Below are 15628 nucleotides of genomic sequence, written 5' to 3'. Positions count from 1 at the left end.
AAAATTACACAGGCTTATGTAAGTAAAGACTGTTGCATCAGGCACCAACACAAAAGAACAGAATACCGATCCTCAGTCATTCCCTACTGCCTGAGAACTTACGTAAGCAAACTGTGATATTTACATTTTCTGTACAATTTCTATGTTGAAAAAGAGAATTATTCAATAAAAAAGGTAGTTTCCTTCAAATTTTGTTGCTTCCTTTTCAAAAAATTGCAAATGTAATTGGGAAAAAATGTAATTTAGTACTATTTCAACTATTAATATTTAGTTTCATCACAAGTATGAAATCCCAGATATTAATCATAATACCCACATTTTGGATTCCCTCATAATTTCCAAAGGCAAAATGACAGCAAAATGCCTTGGATGTGTTTTACAGGAAAGGCTCATATTTGCACATGCCTAACTACAAAGGGCAATGTGATTCACAGAAACCCTTTGCTCTATGCCCTTGAATTGATGCTTAAAACCTGAGAGAAAATCTTTTTTGCTAAGAAAACCTGTCAGCTGTGAACCAGGCAGACCAATGTGCTGCTATAATCCTGAATTTACAGAGGAGAAAAAAACTTTTTTATTAGCTGTCCTCATTTTTATAGTTGGGAAGAAAACAAATGAAAACTCTAACGTAAAATGGTAAATTGTCCCAAGTCAGCATTTAAAAATGTCATTGATATCTTTTTTAACAAAAGCATTTAGCTACTATTTTTATTGTCTTAGATGTGGTACAGATTCTACATGGTGTAGATTATACACTGGGGAACAATTACTAAGGGTGTGTCATAAAACATGGAAAATTCAAATCAAAAAGTAAAAATTTGAGTGAAAATGGAAACTTACACAATCTTAACTTTAACCAGTCATTGCAAGACATTCCTTACAATAAATGTTCTACTAGAGAACAGAGTAAGCCACAGGCAACTGGGGAGCTGATTTTCAGACAAGAATTCTAGACCACAGCATGCATATAAATGCTAGAGAAGGAACACTGTCAAATGATCAATGCATCAAAAATACCCAATGTGAAAAAGCTTTAATAACTGAATTGACATGTTGGGCTGGGTAGGGAAGGTAATTTATTGTAGCATTTGGACTGATGATAGGATTTGCACTCACAACAGATGGCAACACATTTTAGATTAAAAAGTATGTGAGAGAATTGATTTCCCTCGGTTTTGCCATCCTCCCTCAACTCTTAGAAATTTCCTTGGGATCCTTATTACTCCTCATTGCATTGTACTGCTCTGACTTTCATTCCAAAAGATAAATAATTATCTGTTTCCCTTTCAGAAAAAAAAAAAAACCAAAACCCAGGAAAACTCTACATTATGGATTCTGCATTTTTTTTTCAGAAACTGAAGAAACCCAACAGAAGGTCTATGCCAGCAATGAAGATGGCTGCTAGCAAAAGTATGCTTCTCAGGTGTTTGAAGAAGTGCAAAGTTAATACAATTAATACTATTATATTGATACTATGTTAGTATTAACATTATTTATTATCAAATGTAATTAATCTAATTTGGGTGCCAGAACTGTGGCTTGTTTCCCTTTCATCAGTGCACCTGCTTTGTTGATATAACTGTGTCCACCACAGGAGTATTTTGTGTGCTCCTATCTCCACACTGGTTCTACACTCTTAGCGTAGATGTACCTAACTGGGGCCACCATTTCATTTAAAGGTAACTTGTTATCAAGACACCTACAAATAAATAGAACCTGACTTTAAGAAGTTTGACTTCTGGGATAAACAATGCTTGAAAGGCCACTTTTAAGAATGATCCCTTTAAATTGTGCACCAAAAAAGTTTGTAATAAAACAGGAGAAAACTAGACATTGCAAGACTTGACTCTGGATAGGAAGAGATAACCTTGAACTGAAAATAAACACTAGTTCTCTTTGTATCTCAAGAAAGGGGCATTCATGGTCTTCCTGTGGAAGTGGCTAACACCGAGTCACCTTAGTGGTGAAATTCCTATGGCATTAAGCCATGGAGCATAAATGGAAATTATGATAGACTGCTTTGATTTTCTGGGCATAGATAAGCATTGAGACAGTCACCTGTGTGAAGAGGCAACTACTTATTAATTTTAATACAGCTAAACATTTAGAGCCTTAATTTGTCCATGTCCTGTCTTGTAAGGGAGGGATTTGACTGCACTGCCCTTGGACCAGGCATTTTCTCCAGCCTGCTCCTCCAACAGCAGGCAGCTCAAAGGAGTCTCCCTGGTTGTACTTCTTTCTGTGGATCAGTCAGTGTAATTCACCAAATGCCACAACTTACTATTTCATTCCATCTGCAGATGCACTTGGTAATCATTTTATATTTCCTTCCAGGCAACCAATAAAGCTGTTGAGCAGCATTATGCCAAGAGATTCCTGTGAGTTCCCACTAAGAAGTAACCCTTGAGATGAATACGTCCCAACTACAATCACTTTTCAGATGCTTCTGTTATCCCATTTTTAATCCATTTGATAGCTCTAGATTACACTGATTTCACTCACCGTTATTTCATTTTGGTTTTAACTACCGTGTCAACAAGACTAAATAAATGTCATAAAATAGTCTAAGTGTATTAATGTCAGCACAGCTATCTCTGTCAACTTCACTTCTGATCTTGGAAAAAGCAGTATCAAGTATGTTTGACAAGATCTATTACCCATAAAAACTTGCTGGCTGGCATTTGGCATGATGTCATCTCTTCAGATTTGTTGGAGATATTTAGTCTCAGCCTTCCAATGATTATTCTTGACCTATAGTTACCTGGATCATCTTGTTTAACCTTCAAAAATTCTGGCACAACATTGGCTTTTTCCAGTTCACTGAAACTCTCCTCAGTATGCCAAGATTTGTTAAAAAGCAGCAATAATGGTTTAGACAGTTCAACTCTATTAATACTCTCCTGTGCAAGGTTTCTGGTCTGACAGAAAATTAAGGAGGAAATAGATAGTTACTGAATTTCACTTCTAACTTCAAGTTTACAAGAGCTGAAATCTTAGTAGAATCACCTGCCAGCATTTTCATGGTGAAGTGTAGAGGCCCCTTCAGCATCTTTGCCACAATGCTTCAAAGAATCTCAAGTGTTTCTGTACCTCACAGATGCAAAATACATGTAATATTATAGGGACATTTTGCTTTTTATATACTTATTCTGCCATATGTATCTCCTTTGTTATTTCTCTCTTCCTCCCACCATCTGCCTACATTTTATGGGAAAGCCAGGAAGTTTTACATGGTAAGATTAGACAGATACCTGATTAGACAGAAAAAAAGAAAGTGAACTTATGTATGATCTTGAAAGCAACATTCATGGTTGTGTCTGATAAAATTTTTAGAGCTTTGGGTTCAGCTAATATTAACAAATAATCAGTATAATAAGCCTGGTTTTGGCAAACTCCTTAAACTGTAGAGATTTGAACTCAGACTGTATTTAAACATTAGCCCTTTAAATCTGGCCTGCACTATTTCTAAAGCTGTGGATTAAATAGCTTTCATTTGCTGTTGCATCTTATGGCCTTTATAGTAGCAGGTAGAAAGCCAAAATGTTGTATAACAGTTTCTGCCTTATTGCTTTAATTCATCTGAAAATACCAATTAAAAAATTTCTTTGGAAAAAACAATGACAGCAGGAAAAAAAGGTTCAAACAAAAAATAAGAAGCTAGCAGATTAGTGGATTCATGATTGATTATAGCTCAAGTTTGGTGAATGGAATTCCTAACAAACTGCCAGGTATATCTACTACATCCATCTAGATTTCAAGATGCTTAGTTTGAAGCATATTTGAATATTTCTTCAAATATATCTTCAAATATTTAACCTCAATTTCCACTCTCTCATATGTGTAAAATACAACAGAACAGTGGAAATACGATGTTTTTGTGAATGTCTTCAGTATGTGTGGATTAAATAAGAAAAATTTTTGACCCTCTAGAGAAGAATGTAAGAGCAGTACAACTTACCATTAACATATAAATTTGCATGTAAAATTCCCTGTAAAATGGCAAAAGTGATTGCTTTCCTGTTGGAGATGTTACCTAGAGTAACTTTTTCCTGACATTTGGCTGATCCCACCATTCTTGATTGACTTTGTAAAGTCTCCCGAATCACTACACAACACTAACTCACTTCCTGATGTATCAAGAGGAATAAAAAAGGTTGTTTTTTTTCACATCGGGAAAAGCTCCTGTATTAATACAGTGTTATGCAGAATCTCCTACAACCCAAACATAACAATGTAAAATAACTTCAAGATTGTTTATGCTTTGATTACATCCATTGGTGCACTGCTCTAATGTCTAAAAGCTCTTTTCAGTGTGATACACAATGGCTTGTTTTTTAAAGTAAACCTTTTTTGCATGAAATTTTATTTTTTTTTAGTTCCTCTTTTTCTTTCATCTGTTGGCACACCAGATCTAGACAACGCTTTATAAGTACCATTACTAGAGAGTGTGAAACAACAGCTAGCACAGGCCAGCTATGGACTCTTGAAGAACTGTTTTAAAAACCCAACCCTAAAAAAGTATGATAAACCTTCTTAATTTAAGTGGAGATTCTTTGCATAGGGATTCAGTTTCCTGGGATTGAAATAGTCTTTCAAGTCGAATAAACAACTTAAAATAATGTATCTAATGAACACCAGTTATAGAGACCAACAGAAGCAGGCTAAGGCAGTCTCTTCTGCCTGCTGGGATTCTGGTTCTCTGTAAAAGACATCTCTTGGATCTTGAGGGCTTACTCTAACACTGGCTTCAAGTCTTCTGACAGGATAACGTCTATTTTCCACAGATTTTTTTGTTTCTTTGTTTCAGCATGTGAAACATGAAATCCTGTTAGTCAATTCCAGTTTTACCAACACAAAACATAGGGTCAGTACCAAGTAAACTGTGATGAGAGTTACAAATCCTTTGTCAATGTTTCTCAGCTCCCCTATCATCTCTACAGTAATAGGATGTTTTCCATTAGCTAACAGAATTTCTAATTCTTGCAAAGACTGAAAGGAAGACTATAGATATAAAACAAACCCAAAATGTAAGTTTCAATTTGATTTTTTAAAAAGATTTTGAAGCCCCGTGGTATTTTCCAATATGAAAATAGGTAGAAGTGGAAATGGTATGGAGACAGAGCCATGAAGACACTTGTGCAGCTCAGTTTACACACACAATTACCCTAAGAATGATCTAAAACATCAGAAACCTGCATTCAAATTTCTCTTTGGAGCCAATATGAACCCAGTGTAAACAATTTCAAGTAGCTAAGAAAAAAAAGATAAAACATATATGTGCTTCTTGCCTGCGCTGCCAAAAATTACTTTGGGTGACATAATGTAACCAGCAAAGCATTTAACATAATGTTATTTACTTCTTGTTTTGCCTAAGTGCAATGTTTATTTTGTACCTGTGCATGTTTGCACTTTTATTATGTTCTAGACCACAATTTCAAAGAAACAAGGGTTTGTGCAGGAAATATTTAGTCTATCAGTCTGAAACACTAAAGGCAGCATTCCTAGAGCGATACCATGCAAAAGGACAATTTCCCCATTTCATTTATGACCAGAAGTTATGAAGAAAGACAAGGAATTTACCCGATTCCTGGAGATAGCGATACACCAAGAAATTCACTTCGTCACTGGTTATGCTCATCTTAGCCCAACCTCAATATGATGAGGTTTACGAGAAGTATGATCCACGCTCTGTTCAAAGGGAGAGAAAAAACAGGTTTTATCTTAATTTGCTATGAAATGCGTTATCAAAACAGAGGTGGGAATTGTTAAGGTATTTAAAGATGTAATAAAGTTATTAGAGCTGTAATGTCCCAATGTGAGGCATCTGTTAAATATTGTGAATCCAGTAGTCAGGCTGTACTGCACCTTTTAGTACAATTCAGGAGCAGTATCTAATGTACATGAGAGAGTCAGAGGGAGCATTTTAAATATTGGAAGACTTTTCTAATGTCAATTCCTTTACTTGTATGGCTTTACGACAGATTCTTCAGAGACTCCTCTTTACTGTGTGAGCACTTTCAGAATTGCTGGCAACTACAGTCATGTATAACACACCAAATGATAATAGTTTTGCAGAACTGAATTTGTACTCCAGCTTTTTGTCCAGTTGTTCATCCACTGAAGACAGATTCTTTCCTTACAAAACTATGTTACGCAATGAATGGGGCAGGAGGGGAAGAGAAAGAGAACACCATATACCTTGAGCCAAAAAGGAACACAAATATCCTTGCATTATATAAAGCTGTAATATTATAGTGTCTCTGTTGATTAATGCTGAGTAAGAATTAAACTCCAATTTTTCTTTTAAGTAATTGCAACCTTTAGGATGACAGTTTTACATTGCTATTTTGGGCATATACTCTGGTAGTAAAAACACTGATTTTAGATGACAAATTTGTTTTGAACGTTTTCCATTAAATCTTGATGAGTCATTCCTGTTTGGGAGTCTGACTTAAGTAGTTTGGATTAAGAGACCCAAGCACTCCTCAGACATAAACTCTGCAGCGGTGTCAGCCACACCACACCTATAAGTGATCACACGCGGCTCTGGCGGCACGGGCGCGCTCCGGGCTCTCACCGCGCGATACAAATGGAAGTCCGTAGGCGTGTGCCGCCTGTTTTGATTTCCCGTATGTCTCCTCTTGGCAAGTGGAAAGGTCGCCTTTGTTCATAGAAAACCTCTCCAGTAATTCCTGCTGCCTAGAGCAGCACCTGCTACTGCAGGCGATGGTGATCGACGACGCTTCCCCCGCCGATGGCTGAAACCAGCAGGTCACTCATGACTGTAACAGATGTCTTTGCATATTTATGTAAATGGAGGTCTTTCGAACCCTGGTAAACCTTTTATTATCCCGGGCCCTATTTCATCAATAGCTCGGATGCTGGTTTTCCATCTGAGACCAGAGCTTGCTAGTTTGGCAGACATCTTCCTCTAATACTTGAGTCTTAACTGTTACAGTTTCCATCTTATGAAGAACAAGAAGAAACAAAGTATTGAAAATCATTTGGTCTCCCTAAGGGAAATTTCATCTCCCTTGGAAAGGATGAATGCTTTCTGCTAAGATTCTGGCTGAGGACAGCGTCAGCTGTATCCAACATCCATCCTGTCACACATGCCACGTATTGCCCTGGAAGCCACTCAGTCTCTTTTCTCCTCCATCCTTCATCTGTAAAATGAGCTCAAACTTCTCTGCCATATGATTAGGAGACTGGAAGCACTGATAGTGGTAAGAACTGAAGTCACCACGGCTGGCAACTGCAGGCAGGGAAAGCATCACTTCCAGTATAACTTTATACACACTTTTTCCAGATAAACAGGCTTGGACCTGAATAATTAATAACTTCCCGTGTCTTTTTTGCATAATCATCACAACGAAGAACAAGATAGACATTCACAGCAACAGTTAAGACCATTTTCATCTCCATGTTCTTAAAATACATCTGTATCATTGCTATGGCCATGATAATAATAAATCAAGAGAATTTGATAGCTGTGGGTTGAAAAAAAACCCCACACTTTTAAAAGCATTTTAAAAATAGATGCTTCAGGGTTTGGTGGTAGGAAAGTTTGTAAAGATGAAACCGCTTACAAAAATTCAGTTTCAGCAATGACGTACTCTGTGGTAAGATGAACTTTATTAAAAGAAAAAAAAACCAAAAAACTTCAAATGCCCTTTCTAGGTGCATCCTGAAAACTTTAGACATTAACATGGTATTCCCAGAAACAGAGGGTTGCTTTGGGAAAGGGGAGGCAAGGGAAAGGAAGAATGCTGGGTTTTGTTTTTCTAAAGATGACTTTTCTTAAATTAATTTAAATCAGAGAAAATCAGTGTGATTGCAAAATAGTCTCCCAGTTCCAGAAAAAAACCCTCTATAGCAGCTACCTTTGTATCAGAATCCCAAGCACACTCAGTAACAGTTGGATTTACAATGCATTTTCTCTGAAGTCAGTCAACAGGAATTACTTTGACACGTGTCATATCATATCTTTATACACACATCATTACCATGCCACAAATAACCAGATGATATCCACTCATATATTTAAGGTTTCTTCTCTCCCACAGATGCCAGTGTAGCAATCAGATACACAACTGTGAAGCTTTTACCCCCTCCAAAGCAAGACACAGATTTTGGCTTTTACCCAGAAAAAACTATTCAATAGAAATTTGGCTGCCTACACTCAATTTCATTAATGCTCTTTCTGATTCCCTTCTTCTCTGCAAATAAACAGTCCAAATAAAAGTAGCTAAAAATGACATGGTGGGGAGGAAAGGAACATCCTTATGTTTCATGTATCTCCAAGACTGATTGATAAAGAATGAACAACTAGCCTCCCCCTCAATGTATTTTTTAAATGCAGAAAAGTAAACTTCTGTAGGAAATCACAGAAACTTTCAGTCACCACTGTGAAAAAATTTATTTCTGCTAACTGAGGGCCTCCTTTTGTTACTGACAACTGGTATTACCTAGATTAATAGTTTTTTAAAAGAAATGAAGTGCAGTTTATAAACAATACTGATGTGCCTTTGGAGACATTTCACATTTAAACCAGCAATAACATCTTAATTCTTCAAAATGTCAAGAGGATTAGCAAAAAGCATTCAAACGTGTTTGAACTTTCTTAACTTGAAACACTTCTTCCTGCAGCCAATTACACATAATGTGAAGCACTATTTACTTCAAACTCACTTTAAAAATTTGGCTTGTGATCTTGTAGATATTTAAGAATGCCCAAATGTGTGACCTGAGCCAATTAAGACTTCCCAAAGTATAATGGATGTAAAACATACAAACTCCATCAGTGGACAGATGGGTTGTCAAGATCATTCAAAATCAAATGTAACACTTACTTTAAATAAACACAGCTCTCAATTTTATCAGGATAGGTTTGCAGAAATGCTTCCCATACAGGGTTAAGAATCTGGGATATTACCTCAAACACCACCATTGTGCTTCGAGGGCTGCTTGTCTTTTGCTGAACCAAATGGTTCACCTGGGGTTCCCTGTGCAGCACGCTGCCCCGTGCTCCAGGCAGCAGGACAGCCTGCTTCCCAGAGCAACCACAGGACCTGATTTGGCTTTCTGCACTGGCATACCACTGCCCTCAAATGAAACCCTCCTGGAACACTGGGAATCCTGCTAATGGGCCATGCAAGTGGCTCTGGAGAAGGCAGCCTCACGTATAACCACGGTTCAGCACACTGATAGTCAGGTCAGCTAAGAATAGTTTATTTACATCCCATCATCCCCTTACTCAAAAGGATTGCTCTTCCTTTGCCAGACATATTTTAGCATTGCTGTCATAAGTAAGGGAGAACTGGCTGAAGAATCAAGGGAAAATGACCTTTTCAATTTTGAAACAGCATCTCAAGACTCAACTCCTCTGCCTCTTTTCTAAATGATGATCACTGGGTCCTCCAGGGCCATGTCCTGCCCTCCAGGCCAACCCCAGGACAGGGGACAGCCAAGGTTATTTCGGGAAATGAATCTACATTTGCTACTTAAACCAGCATGCCATCCATAGAGGCTGGGAATTACCAGTCAACCTTCCCCTCAGGAAAGCGGAAACAGGTCAGACATTTAGGGAAAATACCTAAACTAAAACCTAAACCTAAAACCTAAATAGCAACTTGGGCACTTCCCATTTGTGTATCCAGCCCTGCTGACAGAAATTTATCAGATGGCTGGTCTGGCCCTCATCTTACACCTTGAAAAATTCTGCAAGCTCCAGTCTACTTTAACTGAGTGCTGAGCAGTTGTCAACTTCTTTGGAGGGTTTTTTTTTGGGTCATTGTGGTAAAATAAACACTGTCCCCTTCTTCCCTCATGCCCCCCTCACCTCCAAACCCCAGCTGAAACACACAAACTTTCACTGATCTCCTGCAGAGGCCAAAATGTCTTTTTACAACTGAAATTTTAATGGTGACAACAACATTGTCATTAAAGTGATAAGGAGGTGCGAAAAGAAATTGTGTATTTGCTTTTGGGAAAAAAAAAGGCAAAAACTAGAGGTTCCATAAAAATGGAAACATTCCAGAAAGTTCAAACATTTAATGTTTTCAGCACGATGCCCTGCTGCAGGGGAACTGGAGTTCACACACTTACGCTCCCATTTTCTCACCCAAGATGGATCTGTGCACCAAAGTGCATCTCTCAGGACCCAACACAGTCTCCCCATCTCAGAGCAGAGAATGTGAACACGAGTACTAAAACAGACTCTAGGAAGGCACAGTGACAGCGCAGCCAAATCGATGTGTTACTGTTTTGTATATGCTCTGCAGTTTAATGAAAAACATTTCCCAAAGCCAGAAGCCACTTCTCACAAAATGAGTCATTTAGGCAATCTCTGTGTTTTCTGTTGAAAAATACTTTCATCAGAAACTTTCAATGAGCCCTGTGCTTCTGTATTTCTTGGATGTGTCTTTACCATAGAGCCAGAACAGAGTCAGTAGCCAGCACCTCTTCCCCAAAGGCTAACGAGCTCTGCTTGGCCCTCACCACTGCATTCCTCAGTCTTGGCTTTATCACAGCTGCCTCTTCTCCTGGAGAAACTCCAGCATGCTGCTTTCTCAAAATGCCAAACAAAACTTCTGGGAGAGGAAAAGAGCACACTTTGCTTCTTCTTCCCTCACAGTCTCTCCTGCCATTTCATGAACCTAAAGAGCAAAACATCTTTTCTTCACAAGTATACTGACAAGGGAATTGAGACCATCACATTCCCGATTACAAGGTATAAAGCATGGAAGAATGGTTCTTTCCTAACTTCACTCATGTCAGTGACCAAATTAACAGTGAACCCTGTTGAAAATGCAGCTTGAACAAACATGACTTCCTGATTCCTCCTTGTAAGAAAGATCAAAAAACTTCAAAAAACCCTAAATCTAAAACATAATTGCCCCTTCTAGAGACCTTGCACTTAAGAAAGCAAACCAAGATGTGCTCACTGTAAGAGTTACACCATATTTCCCTGGCCTTTCTTAACATGGATGCAAATATGTTAACTATCTTGACTCTGTAAATGAGTATCATGTGTCACCCAAACCATTTAGTGACAAAAATGAGGCGATTCAAGTATCTCAGACCTATTGTTCTACGCTTGCTACAGATGCTCACAGATGTCTTTGCATCACTTGTACTGTTAATATTTTGAAGCTTTCTTTACAAGAGCAGTACAAATTTGTTGTTTTAGGGAAAACAAAAGCTGAGATTTCCCAGAACAGAGTGACTTCCTTTGGGAATGGTTCTTGAGTTGTACAGTATGCACTGTCTCACTTGGATGTCTGTCATCCATGCTCACAGCATATCAGTAAGGACAGGGACCTCAATAACAGAAGGCAATAGGCTTGTTAGAAATCCTGCACTGCCAAATGTTAAGCCTGGCTCTTATTTTGGTTTTACATCTATTTATTTACAATGACCTTCTGCTGATTTTTAAAAGACCACACTAAACCAAAACAAACCCGGGGAGCCACAGCTCATTCCTGTTCTCACTGCTGCCTCTAAGACATACCCTGATGAAAAGTTGTAACAACTGAATCTGCACCTGAGAGCTTCAGAAAAAAAGGAATGGATATAATAAAAGCCTACCCTGGATCCTGACACATTAGAGTATCTCATACTATTAGCCAGTGAGCTCAACCATATCAGTGTTCCAAATCTGGTGCCAATCAGAAAAAAGGAGGAATACCACCTACAGACATGTGGTTGTGATCAATTAACCTGCAATTCTGTCTTCAAGACTTCACTCTCGATGAATCAAATGCTGTATAGACAAACTCAGCAAAAATGAGTTTTTCATTTAAATAAAATCAAAATGTTGTTCAGGGAGAAGGTTGGTTTATTATGTAGTATCTATAAAGACTTGCCTTTGAACAGATGAACCTTTTTTTGAATCATAACTTTTCCTACTGTATTTATTATTTTAAAAATTTCCAATAAATTATCAAAATGGTTGTTCCGTCCTGGAAAAAATGTTAACAAAACAACACATCATCCAGGAAACTATCAAAAAAATAAAATTAGGAAAAAAGGTATCACAAAGATATTTATAAAAATAATTTGGCCAGATAACACTTTGGTGGACATAATTGCAGAAAGCTTTAGTTCTGCATGAATACTACTTTTCATTAAATTATAAACTACATTTCAAACTGAAGAGCCATTTGGAACCAAACCCACAACTATTTATTTAAAGAAAGGGCAATGAGATATTCCAACAATTTGTAAGTGCTATTCAAACATTTTTCAATTAATCAACAATTCCCAGAGCAAAGTACTAATCATCAACAGAAGAAAAGCCTTTAATCACCAAATTCCCAGCAAACTTTACTTTCTCTATCAAAAGATTCTGAACCGTGTATCAGATCTTTCATACTCATAATCCCTTAGTTTGATCAGGTTGTTTTTCAGTTCTCAGCTGGTTTACTTAATTACATCAGCTTCCAGCATTTCAGTTCTAAGAGTTGAAGTAGATCTTTTCCAGCTGCCTTAGCTGCAGAATGAAATGGGTTTTCCAGTATTGATTTTTCCTTTTTGTCTCTTTGCTAAGGGGGAAAAAAATCCACAACCGCTCTTCCTAATTAGTGCAATTGTGTTATAGTTCTTTCAGAGCTTCCTTCTAAGAGGAGGCACCTTCCATTTTTTTAATAAACAGAAATATTTTTTACAGTAATATACTACATAGAAAGGTCTGGGAAGCCAAAAAAAGACTAATGGGAAAGCAATGGTTGACAGTAGACCTACAGCTTGCAAATGAAATGAAAATAATTGTTTTAAAATAAGAAAACCCAAGGAATTACAGAGGCTTGAGAAATCAAAACACATGATTGGATTTAGTCTGAGAACCAAGATACCTCATCAGTCTTGGAACAACTGAAGTCAATTGGGAATGCTGCCACTAAACAGAACCAAGGATTTTCTTCCTTACATGAGCACAAAATTGCAATTAGGACAAACCCAGGACAATGGTATGTGTCCACTCATTTCAAACCAATTAGGCCAAAATACATGATTGTCAGAGGGTGCAGTAACCGCTTGTCTGTGTGCGCGTGCGTTTCCATGCACGTCATACACCAAAAATGTGCTTCAAATCTTACCAGTAGTGCTATGTGCTCAAAAGCGTTAAGGAAGACTGCAATTTTAAAAAGATGGCACAACTACTCTAGTGATACCCCATTTTCTTTAATTTTGGTGAGAGGGAAAATATATTAATACTATCTCAAATTTAACTTTTCACTTAATATACCTGGATTTTTGGTAAAACCTCAACAAAATAAAACATTAGCTTTTTAATTTTTTGTTGGTACTTCACATTCAGAGTTTTAAGATGAAACAAATGTGATGGCATGATTTCCTTCCAGAACCGGCTGTACCTGATTCAGATGTGAGTAAAATAACAGAGCTGAACTTTTAGAATGAACATTCCCCCAAAAGCTAGAATAAAGTGCAGTTTCTTTTTCAGCTGACACTTAATAGTAAATAGACACTAAAATAAATGTGAAGTATCTTGAGTCTCAAACTGGTCTGTAAGAATGGGCATTGGCTTACTTTCTTTCAGGACAGCTTGACACAAGTAAAGCTGGAGAAAAATTAAGAGTGAAAACCATTCTGGTACTACTGTCTCATGACAACACTGGTAACTTCCACAACAAAGTCTTCTCTTGGACCGAGCAAAGCTCTGCTTGAGATAAACCATCACAAATCTGTGCTAGGCTCTAGCCATGCAGGCTGGCCCTACACAGCTGCAGGTCCCTAGAAGTAAAGGACAGGAGAAGGACCAGTGCTGCTCCTCGCATGGAGGTGGAGAAGGGCCCATCCCTGACACCTCCCAGTCCAGGATCTGCCCAGTAAGCAAGAGCCACCAAGGTCTAGAGAGCAGCAGGGAGCTGCAGCAGCTCAGCTCGTTCATGTCTGGATGGCCTCAGGCACAGGGAATGTGCAGGGATGTCATTAAGGGGGTGTGCTTTTATTAGTTTCTGCTAATAAGCTCAGCAGATGTTACTGGAAACAGTTTGATGTTATTTTTCCATCATTTTCAACGTTTTTTTCCCACCTCAGAAAGCAAAGGGAGTAGATCTTGATACATATTTCAACCTTCACTTGTTCCCTCTGTAGTATTGTTTAAAATGTATCTGAAAATTGTCTTTATTTTTATTATTACTGTACAAAGGGAAAAAGCATTTTCCCCATTTGTCTATAATTACAAAATAGCTGAAAGGATTATAATCCAAATTAATGAGGAAAAACACTTTTCAGACTCACAGCATGGAAAATTTCACCCCCTCCCCCCAAACAAGTATTTTGTAAATTTTAGAATATATAAAAACAAAGAACTATAATGGAAACTATTTCAAACTTTTATTATGGCTGTTCCTATTATAAACCATTTATAAAGATTTTAACTATGGCTATAAATACTTCATGTTTTCCTTTGAATAATCCTAAGAGAACGTCAATGCTAAAAGCTGTAAGGACAGAGATTACATAGGGTAGCACAGTGGAACAGAAAAATATATACACAAGTTCAGCATATTTCACTGCTGTGTATTTAGATCCTAGTGGAAAACTGTTGCAGCATTTTTGTGTGTGTGTTCATTTTTTTGTTCTTTTTAACATAACCATCCTTATATTGGTTTGAGCTCTGGAGAAGGTTTATTAAATGTCTCAATTTTATGGAAGACATAGGACTACTTTCCTTGTTGGAAAGTGGAGAAGGAAGGAAGACAGATGAAGGGAAATAATTTGCTTTTAAAGAATGCCTGCAGAAACTTCTAAGCAATCATTAAAGTAAAAAGCTTGTTTCTAGTTTATTCTTCTGCATTCACATTGCTACATATTTTATAGAGAAACTTCCCATTAAAAATTAGTAAAAAGAATTAAGGGTGAGAAATTTCTCTCTAATAAAAACTACCACAACCACCAACTTCAGATACTGATTTAACTTTTCCTCTCCATGTTCAATAGCCAGATTTAAATAGCTAAGAAAAAATTCACACACAGTGTATCCAGTAATATAATCCTAGTTGTACAACACTATCACGCATATTATCTGCCTTTTCATCCATCCTCCCCCCTTTACATGCTGTAATAGTCCAAGGGGGGGTGAGGCAGTTTCTTTGTCATTTCAGACTTTGCTGGCTTTTTGTGGGTGAAGAATGAAAACCAAAAAATTACAGAGAATCACATTTCTGGTGGCAGCATCATTAAATCCTACACAGCCCCAATATAAATAGCAAATTCTATAGATTAAAAAGTAATGCTAAGAGGAAAGCTTTTTAACCTCCTTTTTGAAAAAGCTAAACAGCCTAGAAACTAAGATGAACTAAAAAATCCTTTGGGAGTCAGAGACAGACATGACATAATCTAAGGTTTCATAAAAATTTTCAGTTAAATACTTCTCAGGAAGGATTTTAATATATTATGACACAGCTATTAGTTAGCTCAGATTAAATACAAAAAGCACTCCTCTGCTTTAAAAAATCAAGATACAGAGAACTGGAGCCTTAAAGCCATACATACAGAGTTTGAGAAGCTTTTAAAGATTTTAATCCCTAGACAAGAATCACTTTATCAGAGAATAAAAATATTCTACATTTTTGGCCTTTCCTCTAAGAAGGACTCCAGGGAA

General features: G+C 37.4%; 1 protein-coding gene across 3 annotated transcripts in view; it reads right to left on the bottom strand.

Moving 5' to 3' along the window:
* TBL1X (transducin beta like 1 X-linked) overlaps positions 1–15628 on the bottom strand; it is a 190243-nt gene that overhangs the window by 47770 nt on the left and 126845 nt on the right. For all 3 annotated transcript variants that reach the window (XM_063392813.1, XM_063392814.1, XM_063392815.1), the window contains one exon: positions 5581–5688. In XM_063392813.1, coding sequence (XP_063248883.1) covers positions 5581–5638 — 58 coding nt within the window. In that variant the 5' untranslated portion in view covers positions 5639–5688. The remainder of the gene's footprint in view (positions 1–5580; positions 5689–15628) is intronic.

Source organism: Prinia subflava, chromosome 3 (genome assembly GCF_021018805.1).
Source record: "Prinia subflava isolate CZ2003 ecotype Zambia chromosome 3, Cam_Psub_1.2, whole genome shotgun sequence".
In the NCBI taxonomy this organism is placed as follows: Eukaryota; Metazoa; Chordata; class Aves; order Passeriformes; family Cisticolidae; genus Prinia; species Prinia subflava.
The sequence above is the reverse complement of the archived record's forward strand: the minus strand, read 5'-3'. Positions and strand labels throughout refer to the sequence as shown.